We start from the raw sequence: 22,965 nt of genomic DNA, 5'->3' as shown, positions 1-22,965 counted from the left end.
AATGTATAAAAATACCACAAACAAAGTTAAAAAGTTGGCATTATATTAAATTTCCTTTGACCAGAAGCTAGCCTCTTCGAGTGCCTTTGGTGTGATTGTGAGAAGGTCCTCCACTGTGCAGGGCTAAGGCTGTATTGTAGTAGGTGGTTTGTGGTTTGCTCTTCTCCGCATTCGCATGTCGTGGACTCCACTTTGTGGCCCCATTTCTTAAGGTTGGCTCTGCATCTCGTGGTTCAGCGTTTTTCAGGTTGCCCAGTCTTCTGTGTGCCCAGGAGGGTGTTTCTCATCCCGTTTCATGCCAAGCTTTAGTTTCATGCCAAGCTTTCAACTTTGTTTGTGGTTTCTGTATGCATTATAACCGTATTCTGTATTCTCAATTTGCTTCTGTAAATTGATATGTAAATAGCCACTATATCACTCTGGCTATCAATTAAATTAACCTCCCTGCTCCATATTTCCAAGAACTGTTGATGAGTGGCATTAAAATAGGGAGAATATTAGCTTTTGGATGACTCTGCTATTTAGTATTGCCAATAGAAAATGATTGTTGCTCATTGCAAGCAAGTCATGATTGCAAAATTGGGTTGACTAGAGATGCATCTACGTTGCAGTGTTAATATGGGTCGTTGCAGTTTTCAGATGTCTTTAGCTTTCTCTGCCAACGAGTGCTGGTGCATCACCAAACTGCCAATCTCATGATTTTCACAGAATTCAGCCCTCTTCTTGCCCACCCATTTCCACTTCTCAAATGCTCCACATGCAGCCATTTCTGGGCCCTAATTGCGATTTGTCTCTCGGGAATAATTGGCACACAATATTTCTAAAATATTGATATCCCATGTTTGGTGCCAAAGCACTTTAAGACTCTTTACAGAATGGAAACAAGAGCTATATCCACAGCTCAGGGTAAACAAAAAGCATTTGCAGAGGAGGATGAAGAGCAAAATATGAGGGGCATTCATTGTACCGGTACATCCACTGTTTTAGCGTGGTGAGATGTGTTCCACACTGGGCATGCATACTCAGCAGCAGAGTAGCCAAGCACAAGGGCAGATGTCTTCACTGTGTCTGGTTGTGACCCCCAGGTTGTGCCAGTCAGCTTTCGTATGATATTGTTTCTAGCACCCACCGTTTGCTTGATGTTCAGGCAGTGCTTCTGGTGATTAAGTGGAAAAGTGAATAGTGGTAGTGAAAGAGCACATTCTAAGGATTATTTCTGCATTTGATTTATTCAAATATTCCCATCCAAACCCAAGTAACGAAGGTGGAGGCCCTCATGTGTAGTTCAAAAGTAGAGATGCTGAATATGTGAGAGCTCCTTGGAACAGCTTTGCTCATTTTCCATTTCCACCTTAAGACCAACTCTGCCCAGCCCTTGCCAAGTCCCTCCTTCCCTTCCTTGCAGGCCATTAGCTGCCTGGCTGTGATAACAGCTGCTGGAGGGAGTGGGAGGCTTATTCTGAACTTCTTAGGCACTCCGATATTAATACCGATGCCTCCTCAGATACACAGACACCCTGCACACAGCTCTGGAGTGAGAGAGGGAAGACCTCGAGATGGGAGCACAAAATTCTCAGCCTGTCACCGTCCCGGAACAAGAGGAGATCATGGCAGAAACTGGCTGTAAGGATAACTTTGGAGAAGTTTTGTTTTCTTCCCTTTCCCATGAATTGCATGTGCTTTCTCAAAGAGAAGAAATATAGGGAAGAGTTAGCCCTGGTTGGGAGGGAAGGCCAGGGTCAAAGCGGTGTTGGGATCCCAAATTATGTTGGAGCTCTCCATATGCCAAGATCAGCATTGGAACTCTGCCTAATGATTCCTTTTTGCTATCCAGGCAAACAACACTTAAAGCCTGGTACTAGGAAGGGAGAATTGTCCCAAGTAGTTAGATCAGGTATGGGCAAGCTTGGGCCCTCCAGATGTTTTGGACTTCAACTCCCACAATTCCTAACAGTCTCAGGCAGAGGCGGCCCTAGGTAATTTTCAACGGTAAGCAAACAGTATTTTGGCGCTCCCCCCCCCCCCCCCAACCAATCATTGATATATATTTTCTGTTTGTCGTGGGAGTTCTGTGTGCCATATTTGGTTCAATTCCATCATTGGTGGAGTTCAGAATGCTCTTTGATTGTAGGTGAACTATACATCCCAGTAACTACACTTGCCGCACTTGCTCCCTTGCCTGGCCCGCTTTGGGTCCGGAGGCGTGCCTGAAGACCCCGGCGTGTGCACCAAAAGTCACCTCTTCTCCTGACTTTCTCCTCAGCCATTGGGACCAAGAGAGAGAGAGAGAGAAAGAGAGAGAGAGAGAGGTGGAGATGCCCACCTTTCCTGAAGGTAGGCGCAAAAACAAAGGAGGGAGCGGAGGTGGGAGATACCTCCAGTCGGAGGGGCTCTCTCTCTCTCTCTCTCTCTCTCTCTCTCTATCTCTCTCTCTTGGTCCCAATGGCTGAAGAGAAAATCAGGAGAAGAGGCCACTTTTGGTGCGCACGCTGGGGTCTTCAGACACGCCTCCAGACATAAGCGGGGCAGGCACGGCGGCTCCGCCCCTTGGCCCACCCGTAGATTGGGGAGAGGAGAGGAGGCGGGTGGAGCGCCAGGGGGTCGGGAAAGGGAGCTGGTCATGGGGAAGGGATCGAACGCGGAGAACGATTGAGCGCCGGCTCTGCTCGCGCATCTGGTAGCCAGGTGGAGCAAGAACGAGAGGGGCTAGGCGAGGCTCAAGGGCCCGGCCCCTTTGGGAAGAGGATCGCCTGGAAGCGAGGCAAGAAAGCCAAGGCTCCCCCCGGACTGCTAGGGCTGTTGTGAGCTGAGGGGGCGCTCCTCAAGTGGCGGTCGAGGGGCATTTACAGAGGCGCCTCTGCACCCCTGGCAAAAAAAAGTGTTCTGCGACCACTTACTTTGCGTAATGGACGAGCCGCCTCTGGTCTCAGGCCCCTTCCTTTTCCCCCTCAGCCGCTTAAGCAACTGAGGGGGAAAAGGAAGGGGCCTCGCGGATACGGGGGCCTGAGGAGTTTCCGTATCCGCGGTTTGAAGGAACACAGATTCGGCCTCCCTGGGACACCAGGAAGGCATCCCAGGCAGGCCTGCGGTTCTAGTTCCGGAATCTGGCTTGATAAAGGAAGGGTTGTGGATGGCACAGAAACATAGATTTGGGAGGACCTCAAAGGCTATGTAGTTCACCCCCCTTTAATGCAAGAATAGACAGCTAATGCACCATTGAAAGAAGCCCATGCAACCACTGTTTAAAGGCCAGAAGATTCCACCATGCTCCAAGGTAGTCGAATGAGCAGCCTTTTCAGTAATGCAGGATTCAAGATCCTCAGGCTCCTAGTAGTTAGTTAGTGGATAAGAGCAAGCCAAGGAAAGCAACAAAGCAGGTTCGCCATGTACTTCTTCCCAAACTGGGGGGCTGGAACAGTGTGTTCTGAACCTGAATGAGCCTCTGCTTCCCCCATATCAGGACATCTGGCTCCCATCCCTAGATAGAGCAGCAGGTTATATTAGGGAAGGAGATTTAGGAGATCCATAAACTTCATTGTTACTTGGGAAATGTAAACTCTGGCAAATGGGACATTGGGAAACTGCAGAACTTGTGTGTGCTTTCCAATTTGGGAGGGGGGGGGGAGGCAAGGCAAGAGCAATGGGGTTTTATTATCAAAGCCTTTCATGGCCAGAATCACTTGAGTTGCTGTGAGTTTTCCAGGCTGCATGGTCATGTTCCAGAAGCATTCTCTCCTGACGTTTTGCCCACTTCTATTGCAAAGGTTGAGAAGTCTGTTGGAAACTAGGCAAGTTTCTGTGGAATTATGTCCAGGGTGGGAGAAAGAACTCTTGTCTGTTGGAGGCAAATGCGAATGTTGCAATTGGCTACTTTGATTAGCATTGAATGGCCTTGCAGCTTCAAAGACTGGATGGTTGCTGCCTGTGGGAATCCTTTGCTGGGTGGTTGCTGCCTGGGGGAATCCTTTGTTGGGAGGTATTAGCTGGCCCCGATTGATTCCTGTATGTAATTTCCCTGTATTTTGAGTGTTGCTCTTTATTTACTGTCCTGATTCTAGATTTTTTAAAGCCAGATTTTGTTCATTTTCATGGTTTCCTCCTTTCTGTTGACATTGTCCACATGCTTGTGGATTTCAGTGGCTTCTCTGTGTAGTCTGACATGGTCGTTGTGAGAGTGGTCCAGCATTTCTGGGTTCTCAGATAATATGCTGTGTCCAGGCTGGTTCATCAGGTGCTCGGCTATGGCTGACTTCTCTGGTTGACGTAGTCTGCAGTGCCTTTCATGTTCCGTAATTTGTGCCTGGGAATTGCAGAGTTTGAAGCATTGTTAGTTTGCAGAGGATGCAGACTGATCCGACAGCATCTGCTGAGCTGTTGTAAGTTTTTCGGGCTGTATGGCCATGTTCCAGAAGCATTCTCTCCTGACGTTTCACCCACATCCATGGCAGGCATCCTCAGAGGTTGTGAGGTCTGTTGGAAACTAGGAAAATTGGGTTTATATATCTGTGGAAAGTCCAGGATGGGAGAAAGAACTCTTGTCTGTTGGAGGTAGATGTGGATGTGTTACAATTGGCCACCTTGGTTAGCACTGGATGGCCTGACAGTTTTTAGGTGTGGCTTGGTACTGCCTGGGGGAATCCTTTGTTGAGAGGGGATTAGCTGTCCCTGATTGTTTCTTGTCTGGAGTTCCCTGTGTTTGAGTGTTGTTTTTTACTTACTGTTATAATTTCAGAGTTTTTTTTTAATACTGGTAGCCAGATTTTGTTCATTTTCATGGTTTCTTCCTTTCTGTTGAGATTGTCCATTGTGGATTTCAACGGCTTCTCTGTGTAGCTTGACATAACAATAATAATAATAATAATAATAATAATCCTTTATTTATACCCCGCTAACATCTCCCGAAGGACTCGGTGCGGCTTACAAGAGGACGAGGCCAATTGCATCAGCAAAACAACAACATAACACAAATACACAATAAATAAACTCATAAAACAAAGCAATAAACATTAAACGATAGCAATAAACATTAAACAATAACACCACGACACAATTAAAAACTATGGCCGGGCCAAATGTAATGATTAAAATTGCTGGACATGACCAGGTGAAATGGATGAGTTTGGCAATAGGTGCAGTGTGCTGACAATCTCTGGACATGATGCTTTGAGTTTCCTATTCTGGGAAGGCACACTGGAACAACCACGTCTTCAAGCTGTTCCTAAAGACTGCCAATGATGGGGCTTGTCTGATGTCCTTGGGGAAAGAGTTCCAGAGTTGAGGGGCCACCACCGAGAAGGCCCTGTCCCTCGTCCCCACCAATCGCGCTTGCGACGCAGGTGGGATCGTGAGCAGAGCCTCTCCGGATGATCGAAGAGTTCGTTTGGCTTCATATGCAGAGATGTGGTCACGCAGGTAGGCGGGTCCCAAACCGTTTAGGGCTTTGTAGGTAAGCACCTGCACCTTGAATTGGGACCGGAAAATGAACGGCAGCCAATGGAGCTCCTTAAACAGGAGGGTTGACCTCTCCCTGTAAGGAGCACCAGTTAACAACCTGGCCGCCGTCCGTTTGACCAGTTGGAATTTCCGGGCCGTTTTCAAGGGCAGCCCCACGTAGAGTGCATTACAGTAGTCCAATCTGGAGGTGACTAAGGCATGGACCACCTTGGCCAGATTCGGTGGTTGTGAGAGTGGTTCAGCATTTCTGTGTTCTCCAATATGTTTTGTCCGCTAAGCTGGAATGTGTCCAGAGGAGGGCGACTAAAATGATCAAGGGTCTGGAGAACAAGCCCTATGAGGAACGGCTTAGGGAACTGGGCATGTTTAGCCTGAAGAAGAGAAGGCTGAGAGGAGACATGATAGCCATGTATAAATATGTGAGAGGAAGCCACAGGGAGGAGGGAGCAAGCTTGTTTTCTGCTTCTTTGGAGACTAGGACGCGGAACAATGGCTTCAAACTACAAGAGAGGAGATTCCATCTGAACATTAGGAAGAACTTCCTGACTGTGAGAGCGGTTCAGCAGTGGAACTCTCTGCCCCGGAGTGTGGTGGAGGCTCCTTCTTTGGAAGCTTTTAAGCAGAGGCTGGATGTCCATCTGTCAGGGGTGATTTGAATGCAACATTCCTGCTTCTTGGCAGGGGGTTGGACTGGATGGCCCATGAGGTCTCTTCCAACTCTTTGATTCTATGATTCTATGAGATCTGCCAGGTTCCTCTGGAAGTCTCAGGGGTTAACGGCATGATTCTACCTGTGGAATGTTTACACTATGCTCGGCTTTATTGTCATCCCGGCACATGGTAAACAGCATCTGGTTGGACTCTTTACAAAGGTCTGTTTGAACCTGCGCCTCAAGTCAAAGTATGTGGAGAGAGAATGTTAATTGGTGCTGACTTTTAGTATCAATTCATGTCAAGGTCACTCTACTTCCTTTCGTTAATCATTACACTTCTCTCTGTTGTTGTTCTCTTTCACCAGTCTCCCAAGCTAATGTCTTACGTCTTTACCAGCGCTTCCAGGCTTTGGACAAGGATGGCAAGGGCTACCTCAGGTAAGCAGAAGGAAGTCAAGAAGGTCTATCTATCTATCTATCTATCTATCTATCTATCTATCTATCCTGTCAGAAGCAACTTGAGGGTACAGTTAAAATGCAAAGTTTAAAAAGTGTGACATTATGAAATCGATAGGAACTTTAGGAGGGTCTACTCCAGGAGGAGAGACCCTGAGACCCCACCAAAGAGGGATCGCAACTTTGGCAAGCAAAGAGAAGCCTGATTTCCAGCAATTTAATTTCCCTAAATATCTTGAAGAAATCTCACCAAAGTTGAAGAAGCGCCACCGAGATGTTTTTATTAGCGATTCAGCTGAAAAGGATGCAATGCCGCAATCATTCGCCAATCAGAGCATGTGGTTACAGAAAACAAAGGCATTTTTATAGGAAATACTAGGCCTGGGTAACAACGCAAAAATTTGTTTCTAAAATCGATTTGTAATTGGGGTGTTTTTTTTGTTTCAATATTTAAAATAATTACAAAATTTTCCAAAAAAAAAGTTTCGGTATTTACGAAATTTCGTAAATATTTACAAAACATTTTGTAAAGATGGCGCCCTTTTTTTTTCAATATTTTTTAAATATTTTTTAAATTTAATTATTAATTTTGTAGAATAGGAAGGAGAAATTATTATTGAGGGAAGGCAGGCACTCACTCTGGCGGGCCCTCTCGCTCGCCGCTCGCTCGCCGCTCGCCCTCTCGCTCGCCCTCTCGCTCGCCGCTCGCCCTCGCCCTCTCGCTCGCCTCTCGCCCTCGCCCTCTCGCTCGCCTCTCGCCCTCTCGCTCGCCCTCTCGCTCGCCGCTTGCCCTCTCGCTCGCCCTCTCGCTCGCCGCTCGCCCTCGCCCTCTCGCTCGCCGCTTGCCCTCTCGCTCGCCCTCTCGCTCGCCGCTCGCCCTCTCGCTCGCCGCTCGCCCTCTCGCTCGCCCTCTCGCTCGCCGCTTGCCCTCTCGCTCGCCCTCTCGCTCGCCGCTCGCCCTCGCCCTCTCGCTCGCCGCTTGCCCTCTCGCTCGCCCTCTCGCTCGCCGCTCGCCCTCTCGCTCGCCGCTCGCCCTCTCGCTCGCCCTCTCGCTCGCCCTCTCGCTCGCCGCTCGCCCTCTCGCTCGCCGCTCGCCCTCTCGCTTGCTCAGCCGGCGCCGAGAGAGGAGAGCTCCCAGCAAGCCAGGCGGCCACCTTACGTATTTCCGAAATGGACGGAAATACAAAATTTTTTGGCGCCTGCCGTTTCGATATTTAAAAACACTTCCAGGGTTAAAAATAAGTTTTGTAATCGTTTCGTAATTCAAAAATTAACGAATTTTTTAACGAATTACGAATTAACGAAACGAATTGACCAGCCCTAGGAAATACAGGCTTGTGAGTTTCAAAATTCCCGCTCCCCACCCTCCTCCTGGCTCGATGGTGATTGGCTGGCATGATAACAGCTGGGTGGAGGCTTGGCCACCCTCCCCACGCCAGAGCCAATCACAGGGCTCCTGCAGCGCGCTGGAACCTATCAGAAAGCTCCTGCCACCTCGGTGCTCTGGTGAATCAGAAGGAAGGGAGGCGGGACAAAAAGAAACAATGCTTTCTTGAGTGGATTATGGATTTCCAATGTCCTGGGGCTTCTTGAGTCCAGAATCGGCCTTCTAAAGAAACTAACTTTATTGTCTTTAGATGGGTCTGCGATAAGTAAGGATTACTTAATCCGAGTTTTCCTGTCGCAATCAGATATGACACAAAGAGGAGGCTGGGGTGGATGTCCATTGTGGCGAGGTTTGAAAGAAAAAAAAATATTTATTTATCGTGTCATCAGCAACCATTGTATTACAATTCTATCAGAGCAAAAACAAACACAGAGATTAGAAAGAAAAAGAAAAAAAGGAAGAAAAAAACCACACAGATTTTGCAAATTTGGTATTTGGTTAAATGTCCTTTGACCAGTATCTGGCCACTTGGAGTGCCCCTGGGGTTGCCGCAAGAAGGTCCTCCATCGTGCATGTGGCAGGGCTCAGGGTGCATTGCAGCAGGTGGTCAGTGGTTTGCTCTTCTCCGCACTCGCATGCCGAGGATTCCACCCTGTAGCCCCATTTCTTAAGGTTGGCTCTGCATCTCGTGATGCCCGAGCGCAGTCTGTTCAGCGCCTTCCAAGTCGCCCAATCTTCTGTGTGCCCAGGGGGGAGTCTCTCATCTGGTATCACCCATGAATTGAGGTGCTGGGTTTGGGCCTGCCACTTTTGGACTCTTGCTTGCTGGGGTGTTCCAGCAAGTGTCTCTGTAGATCTAAGAAAACTATGTCTTGATTTAAGTCGTTGACGTGCTGGCTGATACCCAAACAAGGGATGAGCTGGAGATGTCTCTGCCTTGGTCCTTTCACTATTGGCTGCTACTTCCCGGCGGATGTCAGGTGGTGCAATACCGGCTAAGCAGTGTAATTTCTCCAGTGGTGTGGGGCGCAGACACCCTGTGATAATGCGGCATGTCTCATTAAGAGCCACATCTACTAGGGTTGGGGGAAGGAGACTAGATTTAAGATCAGGGGGAAACCTTTACCTTTTTATATGCAGGATAAGGTTTTCAATAGCTGTATCCTCTCTTCTCTCTCTGCAGTAAATATGACCTTGAAAATATCGGGACTCTAGCTGTGAACCCCATAGGGGATCGGATCATCAATGCCTTCTTCCAAGACGGGTACGTATATTGGCAGATTTATGAGGGAAAGAGGAGTTGGGAAAGAAAGGGAGAGAGGGAGGAAGAGTCAAATACAAAAGTCTAGTCCCAAAAATATATTCCTGCCAGTACCGGAGCATCAGACCTTAGCACACAAATATGTGAAAGATCAACTGATTGTTTACTATATTCCGGCAAACAAGCACTAAGGAGGGACGCCTTGTGAATCGAAGAAAATGCTTTTGACACAAATGGTACATATGAGATGGGGAAGAACTGCTATCTCAGGGTAGTTCCAGGCTCTGAAGTTTCAAGATAAAGCCTGAGCTCCGGGGATGGGCCCCTAGTGATGCCATTAAACATCATGCATTACGCACCAGACATTAGCTGCTCACAGTTTGTCATTCATCTATATAAATAAAAGTGTCATGTTCGTTTGTGGGATTAACATAACTAAAAAACCACTGGACGAATTGACACGAAATTTGGACACAAGACACTTAACAGTCCAACACATGTCCATCACCCATAAATACACACACACACAACCCCCCAGCGGAACAGACTTAAAAACCCCAAAAATACACCATATATACATATACACATACACTCATATACATATACATATACACATTCATACACACACATATATATAATATGCACAAACACACATAGATAAACGCATATACACAAACATACATATACTGTGCAGGTACAGCTGTACCAGGAGCTCCAATGTTGTTTGCTTTGCATTGAATGTTTGTTGTAGTCCTAAGTTTCAGGGACTCTGCAAATAGGTGGCTTCTTTTGGCTGCAATCATAGGGCAAGCCACCTGTCAATTATAGTTAGGTTCCCTGGTCCTGCCCCCTTTTTGGGTTTTGAAGGGAATAGGAGCCAGTTTGGGTTCAGTCCACACAGAGAAGCCTTTCATGCAGGACATAATACCAAGAGCTCCTGTAGAAAGCTTCGTCTTCTACGGCTTGGCCAGGGAGATTTCAGCCCACAGCTTGGCCGGGGAGAAAGGTCCCATAGCTTGGCCAAGGATTATACAGCCTTACAGCTCCTTTGCTGAGGCACTTCACCCAGCCATCACCGAAACCTGAACTCCTTCTTTTCCCCTGGAAGTCTACAAAGCTCTGCTTGGTAAGGGTCACTTGCGGAAGCCAGACGCAGTTGGTACCGGGTGCAGGGGCTCCACGCCAACAGAGGCAAAGACAGACTGCCCAGATAAGAGGTTAAGAATTTCCCCATTAGTTAAAATACAGTTTATGAAGATAGTGCCTGTTCCCTGTAGACAAGATTGAGACAGCCAATAGACTATTAAGTAAGCCTTAAAGTACCTGTTTGATTTCAATAATAAAGAACTTTGTTGAACCTTTAAGTATTCTATAGACTCTGTTTTAAGGAAATCCAAGGCCTTTAATCTGAGGCAGCCCCAGCGTCCCATTGGGCACACGGAATTTATGTCCTGTCTACAGTCTTATGCACAGGCCCAGCATGCGACAGCACATATACATACACACAGATATACATATACACATGCACACACATATACATATCCACATACATACATACATATATACACACAAATATGCATATAGACAAGCACACACATATACACAATATGCCTGCACACATATAGACACACAAATACACAAATATATACAAACACTTATATACACCCATATATATACATACACACACACATGCAAACACACATATATACACAAATATATACACATACATAAACACACATACACACACACAAAACACATATACACAGACTGGGTCACAGCAACACGTGGCAGGGGACAGCTAGTCTATATAAATAAAAATGTAATGTTCGTTTGTAGGATTAACAGAACTCAAAAACTACTGGACAAACTGACACGAAATTTGGACACAATACACCAATCAGGCCAACGAGTGACCATCACTCATAAAAACACCGAAAAACACAGCAGAAGAGACTTAAAAAGCCAAAAAAAAAAAAACCAAACCAAAAATGCATTACAACACACACATATGTACTGACACGAAATTTGGACACAATACACCTCTCAGGCCAACGAGTGACCTTCACTCATAAAAACACCGAAAAACACAGCAGAAGAGACTTAAAAAGCCAAAAAAAACCCAAAAATGCATTACAACACATACATATGTACACATATACACACATATACACAAATATATACACACATATATGTATATATAGATAAAGGTAAAGGTTTTCCCCTGACATTAAGTCCAGTCGTGTTCGACTCTGGGGTGTGGTGCTCATCTCCATTTCTAAGCCGAAGAGCCGGCGTTGTCCATAGACACCTTCAAGGTCATGTGGCCAGCATGACTGCATGGAGCATCGTTACCTTCCCGCTGGAGCAGTACATATTGATCTACTCACATCTGCATGTTTTCAAACTGCTAGGTTGGCAGAAGGTGAGGCTGACAGTGGAAGCTCATGCCGCTCCTCGGATTCGAACCTGTGACCTTTGGGTCAACAAGCTCAGCAGCTCAACGGTTTAACCCACTGTGCCACCGGGGGTTCCTCATATGTATATATATACACACAAAATACATATACACAGAAAGAGGGAAGGAAGGAGAGAAGGAGAGAATGAAGGGGGGAAAGCTTGAGAAGGAAGGAAGGAGAGAAGGAAGTAAAAAAGTGAAAGAAGGAAGGAAAGAGAGAGGGAAAGAAGGAGAGAAAGAAAGGAGAGAAAGAGGGAGGGAAAGTTGGCTACAGCAACGCATGGTGGGGTACAGCTAGTCTATATTAATAAAAATGTCATGTTCATTTGTGGGATTAACATAACTCAGACACCACTGGGTTAACTGACATGAAATTTTGACACAATACAGCTAATAGTCCAATGAGTGTCCATCACCCCTAAAAACACACAAAAAACCAGCAGGATGGACTTTAACCCCCCCCCCCCCCCCGGCATAAACCATATATACATATACACATATATTCATATACCCATGCACACATACATACTTACACACACACACATATATATACGCAAGCACACACAAATATACACCTATACATGCACATACATATAATGAGTGTCCATCACCCCTAAAAACACACAAAAAACCAGCAGGATGGACTTTAACCCCCCCCCCCCATAAACCATATATACATATACACATATATTCATATACCCATGCACACATACATACATACTTAAACCACACATATATATACGCAAGCACACACAAATATACACCTATACATGCACATACATATACACCTACACACATATACATATACACATACATACACATATATATACATACATTGATGCATATACACAAGCACACACATATACACAATATACATATACACATATAAACACAGAAATACACAAATATATACACACATATACACATATATACACACACACACATATGTACACTCAAACACACATATATACATACACACACATACATATATATACACACACACACATATACACACATAAAACACATATACATTACGGGCAACAGCAACGTGTGGCAGGAGACGGCTATTTCACATGTGTGTGTGTGTGTATATATATATATATATATATATAGAAAATAGCCCCCATGACCACCAGAGTGGGCCACAGTGACGCGTGGCAGGGGATGGCATATATATATATATATATATATATATATATATATATATATATAAGCTATTATATATATATATAGCCGTCCCCTGCCACATGTTGCTGTGGCCCACTCTGGTGGTCATGGGGGTTTTGTGTGGGAGGTTTGGCCCAATTCTGTCATTGGTGGGGTTCAGAATGCTCTGTGATTGTAGGTGAACTATAAATCCCAGCAACTACAACCCCCAAACGTTAAGATTCTATTTTCCCCAAACTCCACCAATGATCACATTTGGGCATATTGAATATTCGTGTAGAGTTTGGTCCAGATCCATCATTGTTTGAGTCCACAGTGCTCTCTTGATGTAGGTGAACTACAACTCCTAAACCAAAGGTCAATGCCCACCAAACCCTTCCAGAATTTTCTGTTGGTCATGGGAGTTCTGTGTGCCAAGTTTGGTTCAATTCCATCATTGGTGGGGTTCAGAATACTCTTTGATTGTATGCTCATCTAAGAAATGTCCTCAAGCTGATCCTTGATTGAATGGTAATACGAAGGGCCTGCTTTCTCTCTAGCGCAGTGACCACTGACTTCCGAACGTTTGCCCGTGTCCTGGCCCACTTCCGGCCAGTGGAAGAACCTGGAGAATCCGGGAGTGTCAACAGCCGTCTTAACAAGCTAAAGTGTGAGTTTACGTCATTGTGGAGATGTTGACTCTAAGCTGGAATGTGTCCAGAGAAAGAGGGCGACGCAAAGGATCAAGGGTCTGGAGAACAAACCCTATGAGGAGTGGCTTAAAAAGCTGGGCATGGTTAGCCTGCAGGAGAGGAGGTTGAGAGGAGACATGGGGAGGGCCCTGTATAAATATATGAGGATAAGTATAGTAAATAAATAAATAATAAATAGAGTTCGAAAAGACTTTGTGGGCTATCCATTCCAACAGAGACTGGATGGCCATCTGTTGTGGGTGCTTTGAACATGATTGTCCTGCTTCTTGGCAAAATGGGATTGGACTGGATGGCCCATAAAGTCTCTTCGAACTATATAATTCTATGATTCTAAGAACTTCCTAACGGTGACAGCTGTTCAGCAGTGGAACTCTCTGCCCCAGAGTGTGGTGGAGGCTCCTTCCTTGGAGGCTTTTAAGCAGAGGCTGAATGGCCATCTGTCGGGGGTGCTTTGAATGTGATTTTCCTGCTTCTTGGCTGAATGGGGTTGGACTGGATGGCCCACCAAGTCTCTTCCAACTCTATTTATTATTTATTATTTACTATACTTGTATAGTAAATATGATTCCATGATTCTAAGGACTTCCTAATGGTGAGAGTCGTTCATCAGTGGAACTCTCTACCTTTGAGTATGGTAGAGGCTCCTTTATTGGAAGCTTTTAAGCAGAGGCTAGATGGCCATCTGTCAGGAGTGCTTTGAACACGATTGTCCTGTGTCTTGGCAAAATGGGGTTGGACTGGATGGCCCATGAGGTCTCTTCCAACTCTAGGATTCTATGATTCTAAGTACTTCCTGACTGTGAGAGCTGTTCAGCAGTGGAACTCTCTTCCACCGAGTGTGGTGGAGGCTCCTTCTTTGGAGGCTTTTAAGTAGAGGCTGGTTGGCCCTCTGTCAGGAGTGCTTTGAATGTGATTTTCCTGCTTCTTGGCAGAATGGGGTTAGACTGGATGGTCCCTCGAGGTCTCTTCGAACTCTATGATTCTAACTTCCTGACTGTGAGAGCTGTTCAGCAGTGGAACTCTCTGCTCCAGAGTGTGGTGGAGGCTCCTTCTTTTGAGTCTTTTAAGCAGAGGCTGAATGGCCATCTGTCGGGGGTATTTTGAATGAGATTTTCCTGCTTCTTGGCAGAATGGGGTTGGACTGGATGGCCCACGAGGTCTGTTCGAACTCCATGATTCTAACTTCCTGACTGTGAGAGCTGTTCAGCAGTGGAACTCTCCACCCTGGAGTATGGTGGGGGCTCCTTCTTTGTAGGCTCTTAAACAGAGACTGGATGGCCATCTGTCGGGGTGCTTTGAATGCGATTTTCCTGCTTCTTAGAAGAATGGGGTTGGACTGGATGGCCCACGAGGTCTCTTCGAACTCTATGATTCTAAGAACTTCCTAACGGTGAGAGCTGTTCAGCAGTGGAACTCTCTTCCCCAGAGTGTGGTGGAGGCTCCTTCACTGGAGGCTTTGAAATAGAGGCTAGATGGCCATCTGTCAGGAGTACTTTGAATGCGATTTTCCTGCTTCTTGGCAGAATGGGGTTGGACTGGATGACCCACGAGGTCTCACCCAACTTTATTTATTATTTACTATACTTGTATAGTAAATATGATTCTATGATTCTAAGAACTTCCTAACGGTGAGAGCTGTTCAGCAGTGGAACTCTCTGCCTTTGAGTGTGGTAGAGGTTCCTTCTTTGGAGGCTTTTAAGCAGAGGCTCGATGGTCATCTGTCGGGGGTGCTTTGAATGTGATTTTCCTGCTTCTTGGCAGAATGGGGTTGGACTGGATAGCCCATGAGGTCTCTTCCAACTCTATGATTCTAAGTATTTCCGGACTGTGAGAGCTGTTCAGCAGTGGAACTCTCTGCCCCGGAGTGTGGTGGAGGCTCCTTCTTTGGAGGCTTTGAAACAGAGGCTGAATGGCCGTCAGTCGGGGGTGCTTTGAATGCGATTTTCCTGCTTCTTGGCAGAATGGGGTTGGACTGGATGGCCTTCGAGGTCTCTTCGAACTCTATGATTCTAACTTCCTGACTGTGAGAGCTGTTCAGCAGTGGAACTCACTGCTTTGGAGTGTGGTGAAGGCTCCTTCTTTGGAAGCTTTGAAACAGAGGCTGGATGGCCATCTGTCGGGGGTGCTTTGGATGCGATTTTCCTGCTTCTTGGCCGAATGGGATTGGACTGGATGGCCCATGAGGTCTCTTCCAATTCTATGATTCTAAGAACATCCTAACGGTGAGAGCTGTTCAGCAGTGGAACTCTGTGCCCCGGAGTGTGGTAGAGGCTCCTTCTTTGGAGGATTCCATGATGCCCAGATTGCAGAACTCCTTCCTTAGTTTAAGTTCCAGTTAACATTCCCAGTCTCCAAATCTTACGCATATCTTTGCATCCATATTTCTAATTCCCTGCCATTCTGATTTCTGTTTAGTTGCTTTTCAACTATACGACCAAGACAAGGATGGGAAGATCTCGCGAGCCGAAATGTTGCAGGTGATTATTGTTTGGAAAGATTGCAAAGGTGGGGCAAAGCGCAGGTGAACATTAACTTGGAAGCGGGTAATGCTTTTAATTATTTGCAAAGAGCATATCTGGGCAAAAGGCTGCCCACTTGCAATTCCATCCACAGGGTTGTTGTAGGTTTTTCAGGCTCTATGGCCATGTTCTAGCAGCATTCTCTCCTGACGTTTCACCTGCATCTATGGCAGGCATCCTCAGAGGTTGCAAGGTCTGTTGGAAACTAGGAAAATGAGGTTTATATATCTGTGAAATGTCCAGGATGGGAGAAAGAACTCTTGTCTGTTGGAGGTAGGTGTGAATGCTTCAATTGGCCACCTTGATTAGCATTGAATGGCCTTGCAGCTTCAAAGACTGGCTGATTCCTGCCTGGGGGAAGAGGGACAGTAAATAAAGAGAAACACTCAAACAAGAGGTGAATTCCTGACATTAAACAATCAGGGCCAGCTAACATCTCCCAACTTGTTCAGGGTGGGAGAAAGAACATTAAACAATCAGGGCCAGCTAACATCTCCCAACTCTTGTCCCTTTGAGGTGGGTGTGAATGTTTCAATTGGCCACCTTGATTAGCATTGAATGGCCTCGCAGCCTCAAAGACTGGCTGATTCCTGCCTGGGGGAATAGGGAGAGTAAATAAAGAGAAACACTCAAACAACAGGGGAATTCCTGATGTTAAACAATCAGGGCCAGCTAGCACCTCTCAACATGTCTAGGGTGGGAGAAAGAACTCTTGTCTCTTTGAGGTGGGTGTGAATGTTTCGTTGGTCACCTTGATTAGCATTGAATGGCCTCACAGCTTCAAAGACTGGCTGATTCCTGCCTGGGGGAATAGGGAGAGTAAATAAAGAGAAACACTCAAACAACAGGAGAATTCCTGACGTTAAACAATCAGGGCCAGCTAACATCTCCCAACATGTTCAGGGTGGGAGAAAGAACATTAAACAATCAGGGCCAGCTAACATCTCCCAACATGGACAGGGTGTGAGAGAGAACTCTTGTCTGTTGGAGGTAGGTGTGAATGTTTCAATTGGCTACCTTGATTAGCATTGAATGGCCTTGCAGCATCAAAGACTGGCTGATTCCTGCCTGGGGGAATAGGGACAGTAAATAAAGAGAAACACTCAAACAAGAGGGGAATTCCGGACATTAAACAATCAGGGCCAGCTAACACCTCCCAACATGTCCAGGCTGGGAGAAAGAACTCTTGTCCCTTTGAGGTGCGTGTGAATTTTTCAATTGGCCACCTTGATTAGCATTGAATGGCCTAGCAATTTTCAAGGACTGGCTTCTTCCTGCCTGGGGGAATCCTTTGTTGGGAGGTGATTAGCTGTCCCTGGTTGTTTCTTGTTTGGAGGTCCCCTGTGCTTGAGTGTTGTTCTTTATTTGCTGTTTTAAATACTGGTAGCCAGATTTTGTTCATTTTCATGGTTTCTTCCTTTTTGTTGAACATAGCCAAACAGCCCCAAAATTCTACAACAACCCAGTGATTCTGGCCACGAAAGCCTTCGACAATACAATTCCATCTACACTCTACAAATTAATGCAAGAGATCAATCAGGGGTGAAAAGAGGAAGTTCTGCCCATGCTCAGACGCCCTGAGTTTCCTTTCAAAGTCCAAAATATGGTGTCCGATTCTGGGCACCACAATTAAAGAGAGATGTTGACTCTAAGCTGGAATGTGTCCAGAGGAGGGCGACTAAAATGATCAAGGGTCTGGAGAACAAGCCCTATGAGGAGCGGCTTAAAGAGCTGGGCATGTTTAGCCCGAAGAAGAGAAGGCTGAGAGGAGACATGATGAGGGCCATGGATAAATAAGTGAGGGGAAGTCACAGGGAGGAGGGAGCAAGCTTGTTTTCTGCTATTTATTTGTCGTGTCATCCGCAACCAGACCATTGTATTACATTTCTAACAGAATAAAACAAACAAACAGATCAAAAAACACACATTGTGTTGGTAGTTAATTAAATGTCCTTTGACCAGTATCTGTCCACTTGGAGTGCCTCTGGTGTTGCCGCAAGAAGGTCCTCCCTTGTGCATGTGGCAGGGCTCAGGTTGCATTGCAGCAGGTGGTCAGTGGTTTGCTCTTCTCCGCACTCGCATGCCGTGGATTCCACTTTGTGGCCCCATTTCTGAAGGTTGGCTCTGCATCCCGTGGTGCCAAAGCGCAGTCTGTTCAGCGCCTTCCAAGTCGTCCAGTCCTCTGTGTGCCTAGGGGGGAGTCTCTCATCTGGTATCACCCACAGATTGAGGCTCTGGGTTTGAGCCTGCCACTTTTGGACTCTCGCTTCCTGGGGTGTTCCAGCGCATGTCTCTGTAGATCTAAGAAAACTATTTCTTGATTTAAGTCGTTAATGTGCTTGCTGATACCCAAACAAGGGATGAGCTGGAGATGTCTCTGCCTTGGTCCTTTCACTATTGGTTGCTACTTCCCGGAGGATGTCAGGTGGTGCAATACCGTCTAGGCAGTGTCGTTTCTCCAGTGGTGTAGGGCACAGACACCCCGTGATAATGCGGCATGTCTCATTAAGAGCCACACCCACTGTTTTAGCGTGGTGAGATGTGTTCCATATTGGGCATGCATATTCAGCAGCAGAGGAGCATAGCGCAAGGGCAGATGGCTTCACTGTGTCTGGTTGTGATCCCCAGGTTGTGCCAGTCAGCTTTCGTATGATATTGTTTCTAGCACCCACTTTTTGCTTGATGTTCAGGCAGTGCTTCTTGTAGGTCAGAGCACGGTCAAGAGTGACTCCCAGGGATTTGGGTGCGCTGCAATTTTCCAGCTTCTTGGCAGAATGGGACTGGACTGGATGGCCCATGAGGTCTCTTCCAACTCTAGGATTCTATGATCCTAAGACTAGCATTAATTCTCCCATCAAATATTTATATTTGCTAAGAAATCAGAGGAAGGAGGGAGGGTTTCCTACACCTGTTCCCTGTTACGTCTTAGATCCCTGACCTGTGTGCTTCGGCTGTCCTTGTCCCCCAATTCAGGTGCTGAGAATGATGATTGGGATACAGGTGACAGATGAACAACTAGAATGCATTACAGACCGCACGATCCAGGAAGCCGATAAAGATGGAGACGACGCCATCTCCTTTGAAGAATTTGCAAAGGTCCGTTCGGTTACAGATAATGAAACTTTCTGTATGATACTGTGAGTTCGAATCTGTGGGATACATATACATGTCCATGTCCAAATCCATATACATCATACATACATACATACATACATACATACATATATCTCCTGAAGTATAGATATCCCACAGAAGTATGTATATATATCACTGAGGTTAAGATCTTTTGGAGGGGGCCCTTCTCTCGGTCCCACCTCCTTTGCAGGTGGGTAGGGACGAGAGACAGGGCCTTCTCAGTGGTGGCCCCTCAGCTTAGGAACTCTCTGTGCAGTGAGATTAGATCAATGCCCTCCCTTTTTGGTCAAGTTTGGGTCAATTCTATCGTTGGTGGAGTTCAGAACGGTCTTTGATTGGAGGTGAGCTATAAATCCCAGCAACTACAACTCCAAAATGTCAAGGTCTATTTCCCCTAAACTCCACCAGGGTTGACATTTGGGAATATTGAGTATTGATGCCTAGTTTGGTCCAGATCCATCATTGTTTGAGTCCACAGTGACCTCTGGATGTAGGTGAACTACAACTCTAAAACTCAAGGTCAACACCCACCAAACCCTCCCAGTATTTTCTGTTGTTCATGGGAGTTTTGTGTGCCAAGTTTGGTTTAATCCCATCGTTGGTGGAGTTCAGAATGCTCTTTGATTGTAGGTGAACTATAAATCCCAGCAACTACAACTCCCAAATGTTAAGGTCTATTTTCCCTAAACTCCACCAGTGTTCACATTTGGGCATATGGAACATTCGTGCCAAGTTTGGTCCAGATCCATCATTGTTTGAGTCCACAGTGCTCTCCGGATGTAGGTGAACTACAACTCCCAAACTCAAGGTCAATGTTCACCAAACCCTTCCGGTATTTTCTGTTGGTCATGGGAGTTCTGTGTGCCAAGTTTGGTTCAATTCCATAGTTGGTGGAGTTCAGAACGCTCTTTGATTGGAGGTGAACTATAAATCCCAGCAACTACAACTCCTGAATGTCAAGGTCTATATCCCCTAAACTCCAGCAGTGTTGACACTTGGGAATATTGAGTATTTGTGCCAAGTTTGGTCCAGATCCATCATTGTTTGAGTCCGTAGTGCTCTCTGGATGTAGGTGAACTACAACAATAAAACTCAAGGTCAACACCCACCAAACCCTCCCAGTATTTCCTGTTGTTCATGGGAGTTTTGTGTGCCAAGTTTGGTTCAATTCCATCGTTGGTGGAGTTCAGAATGCTCTTTGATTGTAGGTGAACTATAAATCCCAGCAACTACAACTCCCGAATGTCAAGGTCTATTTTCCCTAAACTCCACCAGTGTTGACATTTGGACATATTGGAGTATTTGTGCCAAGTTTGGTCCAGATCCATCATTGTTTGAGTCCACAGTGCTCTCCGAATGTAGGTGAACTACAACTCCCAAACTCAAGGTCAACACCCACCAAACCCTCCCAGTATTTTCTGTTGGTCATGGGAGTTCTGTGTGCCAAGTTTGGTTCAATCCCTTCATTAGTGAAGTTCAGAATTTTCTTTGATTGTAGATGAACTATAAATCCCAGCAACTACAGCTCCCAAATTACAAAATTACCCCCACCCTGCCAGTATTCAAATTTGGGCGTATCGGGTATTTGTGCGAAATTTGGTCCAGTGAATGAAAATACATCCTGTATATCAGATATTTACATGACGATTCATAACAGTAGCAAAATGACAGTTGTGAAGTAGCAACAAAAATAATATTATGGTTGGGGGTCACCACAATAAGAGAAACTGTCCTAAGGGGTTGTGGCATTAGGAAGGTTGAGAACCACTGCATTACCTTTCCTTAGCTCCCTCCAACCAGAGACCTAATCTCATATCACGGGGCAATAGTAGCAAAATGACAGTTATGAAGTAGCAATGAGAACAATGTTATGGTTGGGGGTCAGCACAACAGGAGGAACTGTATTAAGGGGTCGTGGCATTAGGAGGATTGAGAACCACTGAATTAACGTTTCCTTAGCTCCCTCCAACCAGAGACCTAATCTCATATCACGGAGCAACAGTAGCAAAATTACAATTACAAAGTAGCAACGAAAAGCTAAGGAAACGTTAATGCAGTGGTTCTCAATCCTCCTAATGCTGAAAACCTTAGTACAGTTCCTCATGTTGTGGTGACCCCCAACCGTAACAATATTTCGTTGCTACTTCGTAATTGTAATTTTGCTACTGTTGCCCTGTGATATGAGATTAGGTCTCTAGTTGGAGAGAGCTAAGGAAATGTTAATGCAGTGGTTCTCAATCCTCCTAATGCTGAAAACCTTAGTACAGTTCCTCATGTTGTGGTGACCCCCAACCATAACATTGTTTTCGTTGCTACTTCACAACTGTGACTTTGCTCCTGTTGCCCCATGATATGAGATTAGGTCTCTGGTTGGAGGGAGCTAAGGAAAAGTTAATGCAGTGGTTCTCAACCTTCCTAATGCTGCAACCCCTTAAGACAGTACCGCTTGTTGTGGTGACCCCCAACCGTAACAATATCTCTCCAACCAAAGACCTAATCTCATATCACAGGGCAACAGTAGCAAAAGTACAATTACGAAGTAGCAACGAAAATATTGTTACGGTTGGGGGTCAACACAACAAGAGGAACTGAATTAAGGGGTTGCAGCATTAGGAAAGTTGAGAACCACTGAATTAACATTTCCTTAGCTCCCTCCAACCAGAGATCTAATCTCATATCATGGGACAACAGTAGCAAAATGACAGTTATGAAGTAGCAACGAAAACAGTGTTATGGTTGGGGGTCACCACAACATGAGGAACTGTCTTAAGGGGTCACAACATTAGGAAGGTTGAGAACCACTGAATTAACATTTCCTTAGTCACGGGACAACAGTAGCAAAATGACAGTTGTGAAGTAGCAACGAAAACAAAGTAATGATTGAGGGTCACCACAACATGAGGAACTGTACTAAGGGTTTGCAGCATTAGGAGGATTGAGAGCCACTGCATTAATGTTTCCTTAGCTCTCTCCAACCAGAGACCTAATCTTTTATCACGGGGCAACACTAGCAGAATGAAGTAGCAATGAAAACAATGTTATGGTTGGGGGTCACCACAACATGAGGGACTCTATTAAGGGGTCGCAACATTAGGAAGGTTTAGAACCACTGCGTAAACTTTTCCTTAGCTCTCTCCAACCAGAGACCTAATCTCATATCACAGGACAACAGTAGCAAAATGACAGTTAAAGTAGCAACGAAAACAATGTTATGGTTGGGAGGAACCACAACATAAGGAACTGTATTAAGGGGTTGCAGCATTCAGAAGGTTGAGAAACATTCAGAGGGTTGAGAAACTAGAGTTAAGCACAAAAGCTCAAAGCAAATGCCCTTGCAATAACATTTACCTGTCTTTCATTTCACAGTCTGTGGAAAAGCTGAACATTGAACAAAAAATGAGCCTCCGGATCCTGAAATAATCTGATGGGCAATGGAGAATTTCCTCTCCAAACCTGGAAGTGAATCAGCGAGGTTCCTGAGCATAGTCAGGAAATTACAGCAACTGTATATGGACTATGGGATCGCATCTTAACTGACTTCCTCTGTGATAATGAGGAATATCCTAAATTTACCAGATTCATGGCTGGACATATATCTACTACTACATGTAAGATGATACCCATCCAGGTCTTGTTAGCTCCATTACAGAACTTCAATCAGAAGTGGAACTGGAATGGACATTGGACTCGATACTTTGAAATACACGGTCAAAGAGAAATCCTTTCTCCACTGTCACAAGGATATAATAGCTGCCTTTTCGGGCTGAAGAGACACTTTCAGGTGTA

The 22,965-nt window shown here is 45.7% G+C and overlaps 1 protein-coding gene across 1 annotated transcript; it reads left to right on the top strand.

The window, feature by feature from the left end:
* Positions 1–1,427: 1,427 nt before the first annotated feature.
* On the top strand, positions 1,428–22,965 carry LOC137095483 (calcineurin B homologous protein 2-like). Its single transcript, XM_067462208.1, has 7 exons — positions 1,428–1,623; positions 6,473–6,545; positions 9,134–9,214; positions 13,373–13,482; positions 15,941–16,002; positions 19,018–19,140; positions 22,546–22,965. The coding sequence occupies exons 1-7, from the start codon at positions 1,557–1,559 to the stop codon at positions 22,597–22,599; spliced, it is 570 nt and encodes a 189-aa protein (XP_067318309.1). The 5' UTR covers positions 1,428–1,556; the 3' UTR covers positions 22,600–22,965.

This window comes from Anolis sagrei, chromosome Y, assembly GCF_037176765.1.
Source record: "Anolis sagrei isolate rAnoSag1 chromosome Y, rAnoSag1.mat, whole genome shotgun sequence".
Taxonomy (NCBI): Eukaryota; Metazoa; Chordata; class Lepidosauria; order Squamata; family Dactyloidae; genus Anolis; species Anolis sagrei.
Note: the sequence above shows the minus strand (reverse complement) of the source record. Positions and strands in the feature narration are given on the sequence as shown.

What these genes read in the sequence shown, in the direction of transcription:
- LOC137095483 (XM_067462208.1), top strand. Translation starts at nt 1,557, where the DNA reads ATGGGAGCACAAAATTCTCAGCCTGTCACCGTCCCGGAACAAGAGGAG. An exon ending in GATGGCAAGGGCTACCTCAG is followed by an intron (nt 6,546 to 9,133) that starts GTAAGCAGAAGG and finishes CTCTCTCTGCAG; the next exon opens with TAAATATGACCTTGAAAATA. An exon ending in CCTTTGAAGAATTTGCAAAG is followed by an intron (nt 19,141 to 22,545) that starts GTCCGTTCGGTT and finishes TTCATTTCACAG; the next exon opens with TCTGTGGAAAAGCTGAACAT.